The sequence below is a fragment of the Hippoglossus stenolepis genome, chromosome 5, assembly GCF_022539355.2.
Source record: "Hippoglossus stenolepis isolate QCI-W04-F060 chromosome 5, HSTE1.2, whole genome shotgun sequence".
Classification (NCBI taxonomy): domain Eukaryota; kingdom Metazoa; phylum Chordata; class Actinopteri; order Pleuronectiformes; family Pleuronectidae; genus Hippoglossus; species Hippoglossus stenolepis.
The window spans coordinates 28,499,290-28,520,305 of NC_061487.1; the positions used below are offsets into that span (position 1 = coordinate 28,499,290).

Below are 21,016 nucleotides of genomic sequence, written 5' to 3' on the forward strand. Positions count from 1 at the left end.
AGGACGTCCTTCATGTGTCCCAGGACGGACTCAGGTTCACACTGATAACAGAACGTGGTCACGTGGCTCAGACTCTGAATGTGGTCTGGAGGGATCAGGTCTATATCTGATCTGAGTGTGTCCACACCTGAACTTAGAGCTGTGATCGGATCATGTTAATACCAGGTGTGAACGGGGCCTCACTGTTAGAGGCATCGTCTCATCTGAACTTAGATTCAGATCCTGTCAATGACCTCAGCTCATTAATCTTTTAGAAACATGGGGATGGAGACGCTCATGAATGTGAGAGATGAGCATCATTATTTCACCGGATTCACATGACGTTTAAATCATGTGAATCCACGTATTCAACACGATATCCCCACACATCAGACGGTAAAGGCCTCCGATCACCACTGATGTGTCTATGGTGACGGATGGATCACGTTTATTTGAATCACAGCCGCAGACACCAGCCGGATGAAGAGCTGTGAGCAACACTTCACTGTGTGAGGAGTGTACAGTGCAGATGTGTGTGAACTGCAGGTGTAACTGAGGAGGTCATTGAAATGTGAGCTGTACAGCTCTCCTATTGAGATGGTTGACACCCCCCGTGGGGTGTACGTCCGCAGGTCCAGTCGCCCGGTGAGGTCCCTGCTCTGTCCGTCACCAGCCACCATCCAAACGGGGCGCTCCCCAGCGGAGCAGCAGCTCTACGTCTCCTCTGGCTTACTCCTCACCACAGGAGGTCCAGACCTCGACAGACCAGCAGCGACACCTCTACAGGGACGCTCTACATCCCCACAGCACCGTGGCCTACATCAGGGCGCTGAGGTGTCCGGAGGTTCCGACCGGGTTCAGCATCAAGGCTCTTTGGTCCAGCACCTCCCTCTCTCTGCCCAGCGCCGCCCTCTCCTGCTCCACCATGGCTCGGTCCCGTTCCACCGCCGCCCTCTCTCTCTCCAACCACAGCCTCTCTGCCTGCACCGCCGCCCTCTCTCTGTCCACCGCCGCCCTATCTCTCTCCACCATCTCCCTCTCCTGCTCCAGCGCTGTTCTCTCCCTCTCCACCATCTCCCACTCCCTGTCCAGTCCTCCCAGCTGCCCATCGCACACCTCCGAGCTCCGCTGGTTCTGCTCGGCGCCGTCGCAGAACGCCTCCTGTCCGTAGTCAGAGGAGGGGGCGGGTGGAGGAGGAGGGACGTGGCGGGACCTGTGTCTAGGGGCGGGGTCAAGCTGCTGGTCATCGTCCTGGGTGACGGGTGTGAGGAGGGGGGCGCTGCTGGCCAGCCGGCCTTCCATGGCGTCATTCATCAGGTGAAACCACGGCCAGGAGGAGGCGCTGTCTGCTACACTCTCCATCCCTACAGGAGGATACTTGAGATCCTAAGGAGATGAAAGAGGATAAATCAATCCACTGCTGAAAATAGGCCTCAAACAAACGTTTCCTGTTTGATAGAAGACAGAAACTGTGTGTGTGAGAGAGAGAGAGAGAGAGAGAGAGAGAGAGACAGAGACAAGAGAGAGAGAGAGAGAGACAGACAGACAGACAGACAGACAGACAACAGACAGAGGAGAGAGACAGACAGACAGACAGACAGACAGACAGAGAGACAGACAGACAGAGAGAGAGAGACAGAGAGAGAGACAGACAGAGAGAGAGACAGAGAGAGAGAGACAGAGACAGAGACAGAGACAAAACATCATTCTACATCAGGTTTAAATATGGTCTGAAACTGATTTCTCAAGTAACTTTAAACACTCGAGCTTTAGTGGAACTATGCACCAGAACACATTCGCCTGTATTGGTTCTAGGTTTATCTTGAATTAGCGAACATAGAACCTTGTATCTCCTCTTCAGGTTGTCCCATTTCTTTGCCATTTGGTAGGTTGAGACCTTCCCCTGCAGCCCCAGCTCCTTCAGGATGGCCCTGAGAGAGGGGGGGGGCAGAGAGAGAGGACGTCATGAACAGACGACAGATTGAGACGACATCTAAAAGATGACACTTGAGTTGCTGTGAGTTTTATCTGAGTCTCTCACTTCCAGGCGGCTTTGGCAGCGTTCCTCCTCCCGGTGAACAAGCCTTCGTTAGCCGCTCGGAGTTTAATCATCATCCTGGTGTCCTGGTCGGTCACTGTGAGACACGTGTGGACAGTTTTTCACAGCTGAAAAGTTGAAGTTAACGTTTTCTTGAGGAAACTTGTCTTACTTTTGTATGAGAGGTCAGAGGGCGTTGAACACTCCTCTCCACTGGCGTCGATGTAGGTGACGTTCCCATCAGACTCGGTGTTGTCCCCCCCGACCATACTCTCTAGCTCCGACACGCTGCTCCTCTCTGCCATCAAACAGTCTCTGTCGGGAGGAGACGAGCCAAAGACGGCGTCCTCCTCATTGGTCCAGATGGGTGTCACTTTGGGAGCTTTGCCCGACAGACGTCCCTCCAGGGCATCATTCATCAGGTGGAACCAGGGCCATGAGGCCGGGTTAGTCTGGTTCTCCATCCCCCGGGGAGGGAACTTCAAGTCCTGCAGACAGGAGGACAGACAGTCAGTTAGACAGAGGGGTGTCCTGTTGTAAGATGCAGGACGATCACACACGTCACCTTGAATTTGGTCTTGAGGTTGTCCCACTTCTTGGCGACCTGGTCTGGTGTTATCTTCCCCGTCAGACCCATCTCCTTCACTATCCCCCTGTAGACAAACTACTCAGTAAAATGTAACCTCAGATCTGAGCCACTGCATCGTTTGACGAATGCTAACTAAAAATGCTAGTTTTTCTAATGCTGACTGGACAGGAGGCTGAAAGGGCGAGGGAGGCGTGGCTGCATGTGAGAGCGACACGGCGCCTCCAGAACCCCTGAAGACATCAGTGTGGCGGAGGACCGTGGTGCTGCTACTTACCAGCTGGTGCAAATGGTTTGTAGCTATAACATAAAATGTCAAACAAATCCTTTGTCTTCAGTCTTTGTTTTAGTTCAGATTCTTTCTGTGCTGTGACTTGATGACTCACATTCATTTAACTTCTTTATTACTGTATAATTCCCCAAATTTACACCCAACAAACTCTTTAATCAAATATCAACATCTATATTTTATTTATGTATTTGTGCTCCTTTACCTCCAGGCCGGCTTTGCAGTGTTTCTCCTCCCGGTGAACAGAGACTCGTTAGCAGCTCGTAACTCTATCAGTCGCCTGGTGTCGTCTTCTGTCACTGCAAACGAGGACAGACGCAGGAACGTCATGATCACAAAGCATTTTGTCTTCATTGGATATTGACAGGAAAACACTCCTCCGGAAATTTCCAGCCGGTAAACTGGCTGATTGGTTCTCATCAGTCACGTGACTCGACTAGCAGCGGTGAACACAAAGCGTCGCTAACACTTCCTGTCAGTAATAGTTCCACCTCGTCGTCCCTGCTCTGACTCTTCACTGCTCCTCCTTCAGAGGAGTTTCTGTTACTAAGCAACCAACTGCAGAGGAGACAATCTACTTCCTGTTTACATCACATGACCAGTGTGGGTGACCGGTCATGTGACTTGTGTGTTCAGATGTGTTAATGTGGACGGAGCCTGATAGTTTCAAATGACAACGTATCTACACGTTGACTGAAAATACATAATGATATTCTGACCTGTGATAATTTCAATTCAAATGATTGAATAATTCATTGAGATGATTAATTGATGATTTGCTGATAAAAACCTAATCAGAAGATTGTTAGGACCTTCTGACCTCAGGAAGCTGAAAACCTAATGACATTCTTGAATGTTGTCAAATCATAAATCAAGCGTCCACCTGATTTGACCCTGTTAACAGTTTTCCATCACTCTTACATTTATAGGTAAACTCCGACATCCGGTGCAGCTCTCCCAAAGCTGTGGACCCATTCTTCTCCTCATTGTCAACCAGCAGGTCCATCTCCGACTCCGTCAGAAACTCCGCCATCCCCCCTCGGCTCCGGCGGGCTCGTTTCTTGGGCGCTGGGGACAGAGGCTCGCAGTCTTCATCTTCGTCCTCCACAATGGGCGTGAGGATGGGAGCGACGTTGGCAAATCGTCCCTCCATGGCGTCGTTCATTCGGTAGAACCAGGGCCAGGAGCTGGGGTTCGTCTCCACCCCTCGAGCAGGAAACTTCAGCTCCTGGTAGAGACAGAAAACTCTACAGATCGTCCACAGAGGGACCTTAACGTCCTGCCAGCACTACCACCAACTCCAGCTACTGTTACCCAAGGCCCACGGGAACGCCGCAGCGTCTCTACACGGTTACTTCCTCTTAAACTCTGCTCTAACATGTCAGGTAATAACCGAGCTATGGCAGAACGTTTGGTCACAATCTGTGAAGTGACAAGGAGAGTGAACCTGGGGACATTCTTATCCTAAAGCTCTCACACTTTTCCCAAGTGCAGCCTTTATGTTCGGGCCCTGATCACTGACAGACACTGGTTACTGGCTCTTGGATGTTTTCGCTGGTCTTTTTGAGATGAATGTCAAATTCCAGAATGCAACTCTCCAGCTGCCACTTCTCAGGGATGCAGTGACAAGTAAGGACTGGATTTGCCCTCTTGTTGAATTTGTCTGTCAACATATCTGTGGTAACAGTGATCCCGCCGTCTTCCATCACTTTCTGGACGGCCACATAAAGTTTCTCCTTATCTGCAGCGGCCTGTTGCTTTGCCCTGTCAGTTTGCCAATGAGGTATGATGGCATCAGAGTCAACAGCAGCATATTGAGCTCCAATATCAATTAGTGTCTAGGCTACCTGGACCAATAACCAGGCAACACAGGTCCACGCATCACCCACCAGTTTGCATTCAGCTCCGGAAGGCACTCTCGACGGACGAAGGAGGTTAAAGTATTTGCCTGACTTGGCGGACTTCATGATGTACCATGTGTGAGGTTTCAGTTCTGTGTTTTTCATTTTGTTTTTACTTTCTTTTTGAATTTTCCTTAAGACCTTCTTCAACTCCATTGTATATTTACGCTCAAGACATTAAAGGACCCGCACCTGCCGCTCTGAGACTACAGACTGCTAAATCATGCCTGACGAAAAATGAAGATTAAAATATGTTACATAATTAACATTTTCCACATTAGTGATGTATGAGGCCTATTTCACCCACTAAACCAATCCGATATTAATCAGAAATGTTCATTTTTGACAACAAAGGAAATCTTAATCTGTGTTTGATCTTTAACATCCGGACATCCGTCACCGGACGGGAAGAAGTCGACTGTGTCCGTCCGAAACTAGAAAGAAGGTTGCGTCGCACTTTGAGCTGCTTTGTGGCAGGTGTTAGAAAGGGCCCGTGGTTTCTGGAGCTGGAGGTGGCTGCACCTACCTTGTACCTCCTCTTCAGGTTGTCCCACTTCTTGGCTAACTGATCAGTGGTCAGCTTCCCCTGAAGACCCAGCTCGTACAGAATGGCTCTGCAAGACATGATGCTCAAGTTCAATCCCTGACCGAAGGACAACAGACACAAAAACTGAACCCTGAAACACAGCGAGGACACGCAGAGCAAACTAAAATAACTAATGTCTGTATCGTCCAGACTGAAATAAAGATGATCATTAATTTACTGTGTCAGGTTTCATCTGTTTTAGGATTTTAAGATATTGGAGTTCCTCATTAAAATAATAAGTAACTCGTTATCTATGAGAAATGACTTCGCTATATGTCCACGTCATGTTTGATTCTTTATTTGGTGTTACGAGATGTTTCTTTTGTATTGAGACGTTTCTGAGTTTACCAATAGCTCCCTCTAGTGGCTTGACTACATGATCCAAGTCTTGATTCAAGAGTTAACAGGTAGAATTGATTAGACCACACCCACAAACGTTTGCCAGCCAATAATGGAAAGACCACATGTGACAAGACAATCAAACATGTGGGGGTGTTCTGGATCCACACGGGGAGGGAGTCTCCTCTTCAGCTTCATCCACTGAATCCAGACATTGGGCCTCATTCACAAACAGTGCGTACGCACAAATCTGGAATTCATCAATATGTTCTGACCTAAATTTGTTCGCAGAGTACGAACAAATGTAGAACTTCCTCAGACCATGCGTACGCAGAAATGATGAAGGCCCGGCGTGGTGGAGTCCACGTCTCGATGCATCTAAGAGAAATGTCCACAGCTCAGCTCTGTGCAGGACACAGCGTTTACCGCCTCGGTTATTGCAGCCAAGGTTTAATTTTTTTAAAACGTCGTCACTCCGGAGGACACACTACAGAGAAGTGTGTATTTTGTGTCTTCCACATCCAACACAATTGTTTCAATTTCTGCTGTGAATTCTTCAGTTTTTTACCTTTTCTCTCTTCATGACAAACGCACTTATAAGGGGGAAAGAGGCGTGGCAGTATGCTAATTACAGAGAGATTTAGAATGATTCTGATTTACAAACATACGCACGGTGATGAGTCAGCTGGTGCGCACACGTCATGAATCCGGGGGTGAACATTTCTGTGCACATGTTAGTGAATGAGGCCCAATGTTCTACTCCAACTCTCGGTTACTAAATAATTCACGACACGTTTGCTCATTGCTCACCACGTGGTGGCGCCATCACTGCCACAGTGTAGGTGATGAACGAGACCGTCACTCACCTCCAGGCCGGTTTGGCTGAATGCTTCCTGCCAGTGAAGAGCGCTTCGTTCGCAGCTCGAAGTTTGATCATTCGCTCTGTTTCTGGTTCAGTCACTTCGAAGAAGAGGAAGAGGTTTTAGTAACGAGCGGAGAAACAAACTGTTTAAGTCGAAGAGAAAAAAGAATCGATTCTACAGATCAAGGAAACGCTGTGTTTAGGGCTGATAGTATAGAAACCGACATCTAAACTCTGTTTATACAACAGTAAAGAGGAGCTGCCTACTTTTATACGAGCACTCGGTCATCCTCCTCCAGCCCATTGGGACTCCCTCTGTGGGAGGAGCCTCCGTGTGACCCATCCCATCGTCCTCCACCGTCTCCGCTGCCACTGTATCGTCCATCTCCGTCTTGATGAGGAACTCCAGGATGTCAGTGTTCTCCTGCGTCTGGCTTGACTGGCTGTTGCCGCGGTGACCAGTGTTGGCGGCGGCCTCCAGGCTTAGCACCAGGTTGCTGTTGTAGAGTCGACCCTGCATGGCTTCATCCATGATGTGGAACCAGGGCCACGACTCCACGACACCCCCCATGCTGTCCTGACCCTGGTAGGGCTGCTTCAGATCCTGGGAGACACAACCAGCTTTACAGACACCTACAGGCTCATACAGATACATACACACCGGAAAATACGTTTTCAGATTAAATCTTATTTAAAGAGTCTTCACACAAAAAAGGAAAAAGTTAAAATGTGAGAGATACGTTGTGTGTTTCTGAACAAGAAACATGTCTCTGGACCAAATTGAAGAAGATATGAACTAATGAAGTTTGAACTTTTTGGACAGACTGTGACTTTTACTGGTCACATCTCCTTTAATATCGGTATTTTTGATTTTCCAAATAATACATCATGTGTGGAATCCTCATTTTAAGCTAAATGTTGGATTTATATCAAACCTTCACGAACATCACTGTTGTTGAGGTGATAACAAATCTGTAATGATCAGTTCAGTCTTTGATGCAGCAGATGTGTCGACGCTGTGTCTGTCCTCTCGCAGGTTTGACTACGTCCATCACGTGTTTATCACAACCGGCCAATAGAAGCCAACATATCTGAGCACACATGATGATAGAGCACAGATGTGATGCAGTTTTGTTCTTAGTCTTGTTTACACCTGGCTGGAGAGTTGTACATGTCTGTAATCAGAGAAATTAAACCATAACCTGGAATGGACATTTTGTCATTTGTGGATGTGATGTTGTGTGAGCAGACGTGCGTGTGGAAGATTGACCAAATTGTTTATCAAAAAGGGAAACTTTAGGTTTACGATTATGGCTCAGAGACTTTAACTTTATTGCCTCTTTGAAGCCTCAGTTTTACGGTATCTTTTTGTATATGGTTGGGATCTCACACCCGAGGTCTCACTCCAGGGGTCGCCCACAGAGACATGAAGGCAGGATGTGTCCCACCCCGATAAGACATCAGGAGGGTAATTAATACCTTTACACACCCAAGGGGAGGGGCTGTGGGTTATAAGAACACAGATCTCATGTCTGTTCTTCCTCATTTGTACATGTCATCCAGGGGACGTGTACCGTGAGTCCATCTGCAGCTGCTGGATTCAACTTACAGAAAGAAGTGTTGGACTTTGTGCCTGATTCACAGACATGCCACCACAAACTGTGAGGGTCAGTAACACAGAAGCTTTTATGAACTGCATCCGGCTCAGGCAGAAGGAACAGGACGTCTGTGCGGTTCAGGTCGGGCTTGGACAGAGTCTCTGCTCCTGTAACTGACGTCCATCGAAGTGTTTCTCCTCCATGATGGTGGTTTTGTAGCAAGATGGCACCGAAGAGCAGGAGGATCAGTCGACTCCCTGTCTCTTCTCATGCGTGTTATTGTGCCAGTCGGGGGTCCCTGCTGGTAAAGGTCTGGTAGTGTGGGACCCCCCTTTGTAAATAGCTATGTTGTAGGAACTCACTGCAAGACTCCCGACCCGTCAGGAGGTGTGAACCGTGATCCGGTGAAAGTGGTAGTGAGAACTTGAGTTTCATGTGGACAGCTTTCTGCTGCACACGCCTGAGATGTGGACCTTACCTTGTACTTTGTCCGCAGGTTGTCCCACTTCTTGGCGATCTGGTCTGCGGTCAGCTTCCCCTCCAGACCCAGGCCCTTCAGGATGGTGCTGCAGGGGGTGGAGGAGAATCACGCTCAGCAGCAGAGGAAACATACCACACATCATGCTACAGGGTCCAGGTTCATACCTCCACGCTATCTTGGCAGAGTTTCTTTTCCCGGTGAACAGAGCCTCGTTGGACGCCCTGAACTCAATCAGCCTCTTCACGTCCTCCTCAGTCACTGCAGGGGTCAAAGGTCAACACCTGTACAGGGCAGCCTACAGGTGTGAAACACATCAGCACGAACATCACTTACTTTTATAGGAGTTCTCCGGGAACTGTGGCAGCGGGTTGAGGCCGGACTCCATCGTAAGGGAGGAAGTGACCAAGGAAGGGAAGAAGGAAGGGAAGAAGGAAGGAAGGGAGGGAGGGAGGAAGGGAGGAAGCAGTGTTGGTGTTCAGGCCTGATGCTAACTCCACCCGGAGCTTCCCCGCTCTCCTCCTCCTAAAGTAGCGCTGCTCCGTCCATCATGTGCGGCGCAGCCGCCGCGGATTCACCGTAACTTAGACCGGCCGCTGGTTGTCTGTGTCCCCCGAGGATAGCTCCTGGTAAACCGCGAACAGAAGCGGGCTAGCACAGTCAGCTAACCCGAACAACGAGCCCAAACACACCGGCCCCGTTAGCTGAGCCTGCCGCTGCCTGCCGCTGCTTCACGTCATCGCGACACAAGAGAAGCCGACGGTACATGAACCGGTTACCGTTACCGGAGCTAAGCTAAGCTAACCAAAGCTAACCAGAAGCTAAGCAGCATCCCGTTCGCTGAGAGGAGGGGCTGCTCGATAACCCCGCCCGGGCCTGCCCTCCGTCACGTGACCCGAAGCCCGGGGGGCGGGGTTTAGAGTCATCGAAAACAAAACATTTGTATAAACATGAACTTAGTTGAACTGTAGTTTTATAAGAGTAAAGTATTAATGAGGTTATAACATAAGACAACATTGTCGTATGACATTGAAATTGGTTCAACATTTTAAATCCAAGTTCTCTTCGCTGCTTATTTACAAAAAAAACTTTATTTACTATTATGACATTATTCTCAGATTTTATTTTTATAAAATGGCCCTTTGTAATTTTCAGTATTTTTGATCAGATTATTTTTCAGATGAATCAAATTTCTTTTATTTTGAAAGAACAGGAGCTGATCCCAGTTCAGCTTCTTTTATTTTGAAAGAACAGGAGCTGAACACAGTCAATTCAGCCGCTTTTATTTTGAAAGAACAGGAGCTGATCACAGTCAATTCGGCAGCTTTTATTTGGAAAGAACATGAGCTGATCATAGTTCAGATTCTTTTATTTTGAAAGAACAGGAGCTGATCCCAGTTCAGCTGCTTCTATGTTGAAGGAACAGGAGCTGATCAGTCAATTCAACAGCTTTTATTTCGAAAGAACAGGAGCTGAAACCAGTTCAGCTGCTTCAATTTTGAAACAAGAGGAGCTGATCAGTTTCTCACAGTTTCTCCACCAGCTTCTGGAACAAAGACACAAGTCTCTGTCTGGTCTCCAGCTGGTCTGGGTCCAGATCTGCAGGCCTCAGGTTCTGGTAGAACCTGGTCTGAAGAACCACCTCCTCTGTCGTCATCTCAGCCGAACCTCTGACCGCCTCCCTCTCTCTCCTGAACAGTGCTCTCTCTCTCGCCAACTCGTCTTGAGCTCTTTCCACAAACGCTCTGTCTCTATCCAGAACGGCTCTGTCTCTCTCCAGAAAAGCTCGGTCTCGATCCAGAAAAGCTCGGTCTCGGTCCAGAAACGCTCGGTCTTTGTCCACAGCCGCTCGCTCTCTCTCTACAGCCGTCAGCTCTCGCTGCAGGGCGGCCATGTCTCTGTTCAGCAGCGCTCGGTCTCTCTCTAAAGCAATCAGCTCCCTGTCGAACTCTGCCTGCTCTCTCTCCAGAGCCCGCCTCTCTCTCTGCAGCTCAGACAGCTTCCTGTCCAGCTCCATGGCGTCCTGCACCATGTTTCCTGCAGAGGAGCTTGTCTTGTTGGTGTTTGGTGCAGCAGCAGTGGTGCGGTCCGGCGGTAACGTGCTTCCGTTTATCACAGATTGACTCTGGGCGATTCTCACGTTGAACCCATCTCCTCCGGCTGCAGCGCCCTCTGCAGGTGGTTCAGCTCTGGTCGCCTCCAGGATCCCCCCAAGCACCCCCACCCCCTTCAGACTTCCTGCTTCAATGGCACTGAACGCAGAAAAATCCTCCTCCATGCTGTGAGGGCTGAGCGGAGGCAGGTCTGCAGCGTGTGCCTCGTCTTCGTCCAACAGGGAGGGCTGCACGACGTTAGCGGTCCCAGCCAGGCCACCACTCATGGCCTGGTCCATCAGGTGAAACCAGCGCCACGAGCTGGGTGTGGTCGAGTTCTCCATCCCCACCGGAGGGTTCTTCAGCACCTGAGTGACAGAGTAGAAGTTCCCGTAAGGGTTTTCTAAACATTCTGGGTAACAGGTTCTCTAACAGGAGCAAAGACAAATGTCAGGTCTTTCATTTCAATTCAGTTCAAAGATTTTAGAAGAAGAAACAAAATCTACAGATGATAATGCTGTTTTTGTTTCAGTAAAAATGTTGGAATGAGATTTGTTTCAGAATGATGAAGGTGTGTGATGATGAAGTGGGTTGATAGGATTTTGTTGGGGTTTCTACTAGACACCTCAACAAGCCTTGTATCTGGTGAACTGTTGTCACTTCTGCAGAAATTCAATAACAATAAATGTAAACACAATCTTTGTTCGTTGATTTCTTTCTGTATCCCTCTTCTCTGTTTCTTTAATTGAAACAGTCAAAACCACAACTAGCTTTGTTGCGTTGGATTGCGTGCGGAACAGTTTGCGTTGTAATGTGTGTGGGACTGTTTCTTTGGAAGGTGTTTTGATGTCCTGTCCCTCACTCGGTTCAGAAACAGTTCTGATAGATCACATGACTGACCTTGTACTTTTCTTTCAAGTTGTTCCATTTCTTCTTCAGCTGCCGAGCCGACATCAGCCCCTGGAGCCCCATCTCCCTCCCGATGGCCCTGCAGCACAGATCATCCTGCTGTGAATCTGCCTTTGATCTGAACCAGTGACTTTGATTTTCAGTTCAGCTCAGACACCTGAGGTGGCGCATGACGACAATTCAAGCTGTTACCAAGACAAAGATATACTTGCTTTCCAGCTGCGCATTTGCAAAGACAACCAGATACTTTGTGGGCTTCATTGTTCACGTACTACTTTTGTACTATGTGTGTGTTACTGGAGTACATGTGTGCATTACATCTTGCGGACATGTTGCATTAATTTCTGAAAACGTGCACAATCTTCGCACAAACAGACGCAGGATATGCGAGGCAGCCATGAAAATCCTGTTTATTTTCAAAATGAGAAAAATAATCAATCGTAAAACAACTAAACGAGATGAAGTCATATTAAAGTTTCCGCTGCCACAGTCGGTTATTTCACATGATTCCAGGAGAAGACGTAAACACTAGTAGTAACTGATAGAACAGTAACCAGCAGCCTGACCTCCAGCCTCTCATGGCCGAGTTCTTCCGCCCGGTGAAGATGGCGGCGTTGGAGGCACGAAGCTGAATCATCGTCCGGATGTGTACGTCTGTCACTATGGAAACAGAGAAGCCGTCAGTCTGATGTCTGTCTCCACAGAAACTGTCTCACTGGTCAATACACATAGCTTCCTGATATGTAACAGGGCATGGACCACTAGTTGACTCTGGTTAAGACGGGTTAAGGATGGTTGGGGTCTAGTTAACAATGGCTGGGGTCTAGTTAAGGATGGTTGGGGTCTAGTTAAGGATGGTTGGGGTCTAGTTAAGGATGGTTGGGGTCCAAAGAACAAATGTTGGGGTCTAGTTAAGGATGGTTGGTGTCTAGTTAACAATGGTTGGGGTCTAGTTAAGGATGGTTGGGGTCTAGTTAAGGATGGTTGGGGTCTAGTTAACAATGGTTGGGGTCTAGTTAAGGATGGTTGGGGTCTAGTTAAGGATGGTTGGGGTCTAGTTAACAATGGTTGGGGTCTAGTTAAGGATGGTTGGGGTCTAGTTAACAATGGTTGGGGTCTAGTTAAGGATGGTTGGGTTCAGTTAAGGATGGTTGGGGTCTAGTTAAGGATGGTTGGGGTCAGGTTAACAATGGTTGGGGTCTAGTTAACAATGGTTGGGGTCTAGTTAAGGATGGTTGGGGTCTAGTTAAGGATGGTTGGGGTCTAGTTAAGGATGGTTGGGGTCTAGTTAAGGATGGTTGGGGTCTAGTTAAGGATGGTTGGGTTCAGTTAAGGATGGTTGGGGTCCAGTTAAGGATGGTTGGGGTCTAGTTAAGGATGGTCATCCAGTTAGGATGGTTGGGGTCTAGTTAAGGATGGTTGGGGTCTAGTTAAGGATGGTTGGGGTCCAGTTAACGATAGTTGGTGTCTGGTTAACAATGGCTGGGGTCCAGTTAAGGATGGTTGGGGTCTAGTTAAGGATGGTTGGGGTCTAGTTAAGGATGGTTGGGGTCCAGTTAAGGATGGTTGGGGTCTAGTTAAGAATGGATGGGGTCCAGTTAAGGATGGTTGGGGTCTAGTTAAGGATGGTTGGGGTCCAGTTAAGGATGGTTGGTGTCTATTTAGAATGGTTGGGGTCTAGTTAAGGATGGTTGGGGTCTAGTTAAGGATGGTTGGGGTCTAGTTAAGGATGGTTGGGGTCTAGTTAAGGATGGTTGGGGTCTAGTTAAGGATGGTTGGGGTCTAGTTAAAGAATGTTGGGGTCTATTTAAGGATGGTTGGGGTCTAGTTAAGGATGGTTGGGGTCTAGTTAAGAATGGTTGGGAAGCTGGTTGGGCCGCTGTGGCTGAGGGGGCAGAGCGGTCATCCTTCAACCAGAAGGTCAGCAGTTCGTTCCTCAGTCTTCTCCATCTGCATGCCGAAGTGTCCTTGGGCAAGGTACTGAACTCCTAAATGGCCCCTCATAGATGATGAATACACTAATTATAAAGAGCTTTGGATAAAAGCGTCTGCCAAATGACATGTAATGTAAAAATGGTTGGCCTCTAGTCAAGAAGGAAATAAACAGGATGTTACCACAAACAACAACAATAATAACAATAATAACAACAACAATGAATGACGTGTCTCTGAATACCGGAAGTGAGCGGAGCAGCGTCACTAACCAGTTCAACATCAACACGAATATCCAACAAGAACCAAACACGTGACATTAGCATCTGAAGCTTTAGGACTTTACTTCTGAACGTGTTCGCCATGTTTACGTTCCTCCAGCTGCACGAGCCTCCTCCGCCTCTTCTCTGTCTGCTACCGGAAGTCCACAGTGACTCACTGACGGAGCTCTGCTGCCCCCTGCAGCCCAGGATAAGCATCGCAACACAAAAAAGAAACTTCATAAAGACAACGTGCAAAATAAATGAATTCATATTTTGTTGATGTAAATAAATGATTCATATTAGTTTAAAGCCTATTTTGTTCGAACATGGTAAAAGAGCTCTGAAACTAGAGGAATCCCAATAATCTGAATCACAAGATTAAATGGATCAATTCTTTAAAGCAAACACAGATTGTTAGCAATAAATCAATGTTATTCAAAACATGTGTAAAAACTATGGAAATCTAATTTTACAGTAAAACATAAATAATTCGTTCCTGTCCACACATCATAATATGGAAGGAAATGTCTTTAACAATGTATATTTGATCATTTTAATTTAAAATGAATATTATATATATATTTCATATCTACGCTTATTTTGACTTTAGCTTTGTTTGTTTGATGTATTTGTGTGTTTGTTTTTCTGCAGTGGACAGATATTAAATACAATTAAAGAATGTGAGGATTTTACATTTCAGGCAACACAGGAACTTGAATTAATTAAAGTAACTTCTTCTTGAGTTTTTTTCTGCAGTAAAACTAAATTATTTTCATGAATGAAATTACTATGATTCTTTCTCTTGTATACAACGTGAGGTTTTATTTCAGTGAAGATCTGCTCTGTCGCCCCCTACAGGCAGAACTCATCATGTTCACACAACACCGGAACACGCTACAGTTTCCTTTCAAAATAAAAGTACACGAACATGGTAAACGCGTTCTGAAACTTTCTGTGACTTATTTCTGCTTCACCAGCTCATTCAAAGCTTTTCTGATTATTTCTTCAATAAGTAACGTTTTTTAATAAATGAGTAACTGTCTGCAGATTTAACTTCCTGTGTCATTTGTATAACACAATGACCAGTGATTATTCAAAGGTTTATTTGTACAGTTGGTTTGATGATGGACCTGTTCTCCTGCAGTGTGTGAGGATAGCTGGTGTTTTATTTTGAAGGAGATGAGCAGAAGCCGTGTGTGGACCTGGTGTCCACATCCTGGTGGAGAAGAGAAGATGGAGAGATGATGGAGAGAAGAGATGGAGGAGAGACGAGAAGATAAAGTCCGTTTATCTCACGTCCACATGAAGAAAACAGTCACATCCGTTTCCTGAACAGGTAACGTGACTGTTTAACATCGACTCTGACGTCATCACAGCTGATGCGCGATACATAAACAGACTGATATGAATTATGAATTCATACATGATGAAGATGATGATGGTGATGAATCCTTAATGACTCAATGTCACCTGTCACTACACACACACACACACACACACACACACACGCACACGCACACAACCACACACACACGCAGATAGATGGATTACATAATATGTGTTTTTCTAATATATTTAAAATATAATGGTTATTTTGTGTGTGCGTGTTTGTGTGTGTGTGTGTGTGTATATGTGTGTGTACGTGTGTATGTTTATGTGTGTGTGTTAATGTGTGTGTGCGTGTGTGTGTGTGTGTGTGTGTGTATATGTGTGTGTACGTGTGTATGTTTATGTGTGTGTGTGTGTATATGTGTGTGTACGTGTGTATGTTTATGTGTGTGTGTGTGTTAATGTGTGTGTGCGTGTGTATGTGTGTGTGTGTGTGTGTGTGTGCGTGCGTGTGCGCGCTGTGTGCGTGCGTGTGTGTGCGTGCGTGTGCGTGTGCGTGTGTGTGTATCAGTGTGTGTGTGTAGCAGCAGCGTCATGTTGGCCAGGAAGGGTCTCCTGCCCGACGGCTTCTTGCTGACCCGTCTGGCCGAGGACCAGAACCAGCCGAACCGCAGCCGGTCTCGATCTCAGCGAGCTCGCTTCATCACCAAGACCGGATCCTGCAACGTGGCCCACAAGAACATCATGGAGCAGGTAGACGGACGTCACTTTCATTCTCGTCATCATGTCTGACTCAGTTGATTCATCGTCATTATTTCAGACTTCAAACGTTCTCTGGTTTCAGCGTCTTGAACATGAGGATTTCCTGCTCTACCTGTAACTATGGGTTTAAATGTAATATTTGGGGGCTGGCTGTTTTTGTACAAAACAAGACATGTTCCTACGTCAACAGTGAAAATCAGGCAACTCAGGTTTACTTACCTTGGTCTTCATGGTGGCTTTCAGGGTCGGTTCCTGCAGGACGTCTTCACCACCATGGTGGACCTGAAGTGGCAGCACTCCCTGCTCATCTTCACCTCAGCCTTCCTCTGTTCCTGGATGCTCTTCGCTATGATCTGGTGGCTCTTGGCCTTCGCCCATGGAGACCTGGAGCCTCGTGACCCTGACGGCAAGCCGGGCCCTGTCCCCTGCGTCACTGCCATCCACTCCTTCACCTCTGCCTTCCTCTTCTCCATTGAAGTCCAGGTGGGAGGTGTTGTTAGCGTCGCTGACTGACCCGGGTGTAGCGATTTGTCTCATTAGCTGTGTCCCATCCTCCGCAGGTGACCATCGGTTTTGGCGGCAGGATGGTGACGGAGGAGTGTCCCTTGGCCATCACCGTGTTGATCATCCAGAACATTCTGGGGCTCATCATCAACGCCGTTATGCTCGGCTGCGTCTTCATGAAGACGGCTCAGGCCAACCGCCGCGCAGAGACACTCATCTTCTCCAGAAATGCCGTCATCGCTCCTCGAAACGGTCGGCCGACCTTCATGTTCAGAGTCGGAGACCTGAGGAAAAGTATGATCATCTCTGCCACTGTCCAGCTGCAGGTAAGAGCTTTCAGCCATATCGCTTGGTCTTCATCAGCAGCGGCTGGATACTGAGCAGGTCCTGGTCCAGACATCATGACTCACTACAGGAGATAAAACAATGTCCGCTGATGCTTCTGAACCCACTCGTGTTCCTGCGTAAGAGCACGGTCACAGTTCACCAAAGTTGAACTTCACCTGAAGCCAGACTGCGACTCGTCTCGCCACAGGAAGCAAAGGTTTTATTCTCCTCCTCAGTCGCATGTATGTGGGACTGGGCCCTAAAACCGAGGTGTTTCCCTGCAGGTGATCCGACGGACGGTCACGGCGGAGGGCGAGGTGATCCCGGTGTGTCAGCTGGACATCCAGGTGGAGAACCCTCTGAGGAGCAACGGCATCTTCCTGGTTTCTCCTCTGATCATCAGCCACACCATGGAGAGAGGGAGCCCCCTGTACGAGCTCTCCGCCCAGTCGCTGGCGGCCGAGGACCTGGAGATCATCGTCATCCTGGAAGGTCAGGAGCTCACCCAGATCCATGTGACGTCACAGTGACACCTGTCCGTCACTGCGGAGGATCTGCTGATAAAACAGCAGCTGAGCGTGTGATGCAGGGTTCAGCACCAACTCTTCTTCTCTATCTTTCTTTAGGCGTAGTGGAGACCACAGGGATCACCATGCAGGCCCGCACCTCCTACACCCCCGAGGAGATCCTGTGGGGGAGGCGCTTCGTCTCCATCATAACGGAGGAGGACGGTCGCCACTGCGTCGACTACTCCAAGTTCGGCAACACGGTTCCCGTCCGGATGTCGTCTCTCAGCGCCAAGGAGCTGGACCAAACCAGAGGCGTCCAGGAGGGGGGGTCCGAGGCGCAGCTGCAGGGGTGGGGGTTGGTTCGAGCCGGCAGAGGAGGCTTCCGCAGAGGAGGCAGGGCCTGCGACAGCTCCGCCCCTCAGCCCTGGTATGCCCAATCAGAGAAACTGGAGAGAGTGGCGGAGCAGAAAGGACAGAAGAAGACGATGCAGCTGGAGGTCATTGGACGACAGATGGAAGAGGACGGACTGGGAGACATGAGTGACTGAAACCATGGAAACAGACGTCGTCCCAGGACTAAATGTCAACAAACGCAAACATCTGATCGACTCTGACGCCCTGAGTCAACTGTGGTGTATAAAAGATAGATATACGATAAATATACGATAAATATACGATGAATATAAGGTAAATATAAGATGAATATAAGATTATCTAATTGGCTTTTATTTTAGTTATTAAGTTATTTTGTCCTAAATATGATGAAAATTCAACAGATCAAAGATGATGCTGATTATTTTGCACTGTGATTAAACTTCGGGATGAGACATAAGTCAAGTTGTTGTTGTGTTTCCTCCTTTGATATAATTTCATATAAACTGTAAAACCTGCTGAGGAGTAATTCTGAATATTCTTAATAATGTATGAAAATATTAATATCAGACCAGTGTGTCACTCATTATTTTCATGTTGTGAATAGTCGGACATTTTATTTATCAGGTTTAATAAAACAATTTTTTGTACTTTTCTTTATATATATATATATATATATATATTTATATTAAATTTTCCTCCAAGAACAAGAAGCATTAGGCGAAACAAAAAGCTGACGACTTTATGAAGGTTTTATTATTTTTACACAGGGTTAAGTTACATGTGTATTTTTCCTCTGATGACATTAACACATAATAAAAACAAATATCAAAACAATAAAAAAAAAGCTCTAAAGTTTGTATAGGTATGTTTTATATTAACAGAACAACTTTAAACACTGTTTAATTGATGGTGAATAGTTTTGAACTGTGATGTCAGTTTCTTCGGGTTTGTGAATAAATCCCAGATGATTTTGGAGAAGCAGGTTTTTTCTCCTCCGACAATAATGTCGCTACATTTTCTTATAGTTTTAATGTCTCCTCGCCGTAGACACCTGGTGGCCAGGGGAAGTATGTTTTCAGTTTGTCTGTCTGCGCGTCATATTCTTGTGAACACGATATCTTAAGATATCTCCGGGGACTTTCTTAGATGAACTGATTAGATCAGTAAAGTCTGTTCAGTGACTCTTGTTCAGTGATTTCATGGACACACAATCAGTTTGTTTCAGCTCCATCTCACATGTGGAAAAGAAAAGAACAAAGAATCAGCTCATTGATGAGGATCAGGATCAATACAGGTTCTAAAACATCACACAACCTGATTTCTACTTTGATTTAGAAAACAACAGCAACATTAGTTCTTTCAAACACATTCATGTCAGTGTAATTATAGATTTCTGTCTTTACAAAGTGAGAACTAAATATGTGTGATAAAGGAAGGTCAGTGTTTGATTGACAGCTGATCTCTGTGCGGAGCAGAAACGTCACCATGACGAACTTTGATCAACAAACATGGAGACAAAAGAAGTTAAAGATTTACACACAGAATCTAAATCACTGCTTTTAATGACTCGAGTCTATTTGAGTTTACAGAACTCAGCTGTGGATCCAGGATAATAAACACTAACTCCAGCATAGAGAGGCTGAGTGAATGTGGTCTGGACTCTGTGGAGGAGAGTCATGGTGTCAGAGACTCTGTAGAAGGACAGAACACCTGCACTGTGATCCAGGTACACTCCTACTCTGGAGGACAGAGGACCTGACACTGGAGTCCTGATGCTGTTGTAATAAAAGTTATAACTGTTTCCATCACAATATAATGACCAAGATTTATCATTGAATCCAAATCTACATTCAGGTGACTTTCCTTCTCTGCTGATATTCTTGTATGTGACTGCTACACCAACTCCTCCTATCACCTCCACCTCCCAGTAACAACGTCCAGTCAGACTCTCTCTACTCAGGACCTGACACCTATCAGTGAATCTGTCTGGGTGATTAGAATAAGACTGATCTTTACTCATACGTGTTACTTTTCTGTTTCCCTCAGATAATAACAGCTGTTTGTTTACTGTGTTTGGATCCAGTTTGATTTCCTGTGAATATTTTAAGAAGTCAGCTCTGGTCTCTGGCTCTGGTTGTGGCAGTAAAACATCCACTTGAGACACAATCTGTAAAATCTCTGTCTCTGTCTCACTCAGAATGTCCTGTAGTCGACCTCTGACCTGGGACACAGCTGCTGTCACGTCCTCAAAGTACCTCAGAGGACGGATCCTGATGCTGGATGAGTGTGTAGATTCACTGAGTGGTGACAGTGAGGGGTAGTTGTGTAGAAACTGGTTGTGATCCTCTGTGTCTGAGAGCTGCTTCAGTTCATGGTCTTTCCTCTTCAGCTCAGTGATCTCCTGCTCCAGTCTCTCCTGAAGCTCTCTGACTCGACTCACTTCAGTTTGCTGCTTGGATCTGATCTGCTGCTTCACATCAGAGCTTCTTTTCTCCAGCAGACGGATCAGCTCAGTGAAGATCTTCTCACTGTCCTTCACTGCTTTATCAGCAGAGCCATTGACGGCCTCCTCCTCCTGTTGAAGCAGCTTCACATCTTTCTCTGTGTCCTGGACTCTCTGCTGGATTGTTTGTCTCCTCAGCCCGAGCTCTCTCTGCCTCTCAGTCCTTTCTGCTGCAGCTGACACTGTGTCGTGGTCTTTATGTTCATCCACAGAGCAGAGATAACAGATACACTGCTGATCAGTGCGGCAGAACATCTTCATCACCTCATCGTGACGAGAGCAGATGTTCTCCTGGAGCTTCTCCGAGGGCTCCACCAGCTTGTGCTTCTTCAATGGAGCTGACTGAAGATGAGGCTGGAGGTGTTTTTCACAATAAGAGGCCAAACAATTCAAACAGGACTTGAGAGCTTTCAGTTTCCTCCCAGTGCAGACATCACAGGCCACATCTTCAGGTCCAGCATAGCAGTGATCAGCAGGAGCAGCTTGGAGTCCAGTCTTCTTCAGCTCCTCCACTAAATCAGCTAACATGGTGTTTTTCCTCAGGACAGGCCTCGGTGTGAAGGTCTGTCTACACTGAGGGCAGCTGTAGCTTCCTCTCTCCTCCCTTTGTCCCAGTGGGTGTTAATACAGCTCTTACAGTAGCTGTGTCCACAGCCAGTAGTCACCGGATCCTTCAGTAGATCCAGACAGATCGAACAGCAGAATCTTTCTCTGTCCAGTTGATTTTCTTGCTGCGCCATTTCAGCTGGTGCCAGTGACTGTAGAACAGTTTCACTTCCTCTGAACAGAACCAGATCTCTGCTCCTCCCCTCTCGTTCACTTCCTGCAGTGAATCATCTCCCACAGTTCACAGC

At 47.1% G+C, this 21,016-nt stretch overlaps 4 protein-coding genes across 8 annotated transcripts in view; 1 reads left to right on the plus strand and 3 right to left on the minus strand.

The window, feature by feature from the left end:
* LOC118109658 overlaps positions 1-9,539 on the minus strand; it is a 9,715-nt gene extending 176 nt beyond the window's left edge. The window contains exons 1-13 of the mRNA XM_035156945.2: positions 8,993-9,539; positions 8,824-8,917; positions 8,657-8,744; positions 6,848-7,184; positions 6,585-6,678; positions 5,320-5,407; positions 3,814-4,120; positions 3,098-3,191; positions 2,583-2,670; positions 2,190-2,505; positions 2,021-2,114; positions 1,823-1,910; positions 1-1,365 (exon numbers count right to left, since the gene is read on the minus strand). The exon at positions 1-1,365 is cut by the window's left edge and continues 176 nt beyond it. Coding sequence (XP_035012836.1) covers positions 796-1,365; positions 1,823-1,910; positions 2,021-2,114; positions 2,190-2,505; positions 2,583-2,670; positions 3,098-3,191; positions 3,814-4,120; positions 5,320-5,407; positions 6,585-6,678; positions 6,848-7,184; positions 8,657-8,744; positions 8,824-8,917; positions 8,993-9,044 — 2,310 coding nt within the window. The 5' untranslated portion in view covers positions 9,045-9,539 and the 3' untranslated portion in view covers positions 1-795. The remainder of the gene's footprint in view (positions 1,366-1,822; positions 1,911-2,020; positions 2,115-2,189; positions 2,506-2,582; positions 2,671-3,097; positions 3,192-3,813; positions 4,121-5,319; positions 5,408-6,584; positions 6,679-6,847; positions 7,185-8,656; positions 8,745-8,823; positions 8,918-8,992) is intronic.
* Positions 9,540-9,962: 423 nt separating this feature from the next.
* Positions 9,963-14,037, minus strand: LOC118110240. 5 transcript variants are annotated; one of them, XM_035157933.2, is made up of 4 exons: positions 13,937-14,037; positions 12,225-12,318; positions 11,650-11,737; positions 9,963-11,117 (listed from the first exon to the last, which is right to left on the minus strand). In XM_035157933.2, the coding sequence occupies exons 1-4, from the start codon at positions 13,953-13,955 to the stop codon at positions 10,182-10,184; spliced, it is 1,137 nt and encodes a 378-aa protein (XP_035013824.1). In that variant the 5' UTR covers positions 13,956-14,037; the 3' UTR covers positions 9,963-10,181. The 5 variants fall into 5 exon arrangements, with proteins under 5 accessions (XP_035013824.1, XP_035013825.1, XP_035013827.1 ...); XM_035157934.2 differs by having other exon boundaries at positions 13,863-14,013; XM_035157936.2 differs by having other exon boundaries at positions 11,650-11,815; positions 13,863-14,013.
* A 993-nt stretch (positions 14,038-15,030) lies between these two features.
* Positions 15,031-18,116, plus strand: kcnj11l (potassium inwardly rectifying channel subfamily J member 11, like). The gene is made up of 6 exons (XM_035155902.2): positions 15,031-15,189; positions 15,754-15,935; positions 16,188-16,427; positions 16,505-16,774; positions 17,060-17,267; positions 17,402-18,116. Exons 2-6 carry the CDS (start codon positions 15,777-15,779, stop codon positions 17,830-17,832), a joined length of 1,308 nt encoding a protein of 435 aa, XP_035011793.1. The 5' UTR covers positions 15,031-15,189; positions 15,754-15,776; the 3' UTR covers positions 17,833-18,116.
* A 1,116-nt stretch (positions 18,117-19,232) lies between these two features.
* LOC124851878 (tripartite motif-containing protein 16-like) lies at positions 19,233-20,902 on the minus strand. The gene is given in 2 exon segments (XM_047339933.1): positions 19,233-20,765; positions 20,768-20,902. Coding segments are annotated over 2 exon segments (1,668 nt in total).
* Positions 20,903-21,016: the final 114 nt, after the last annotated feature.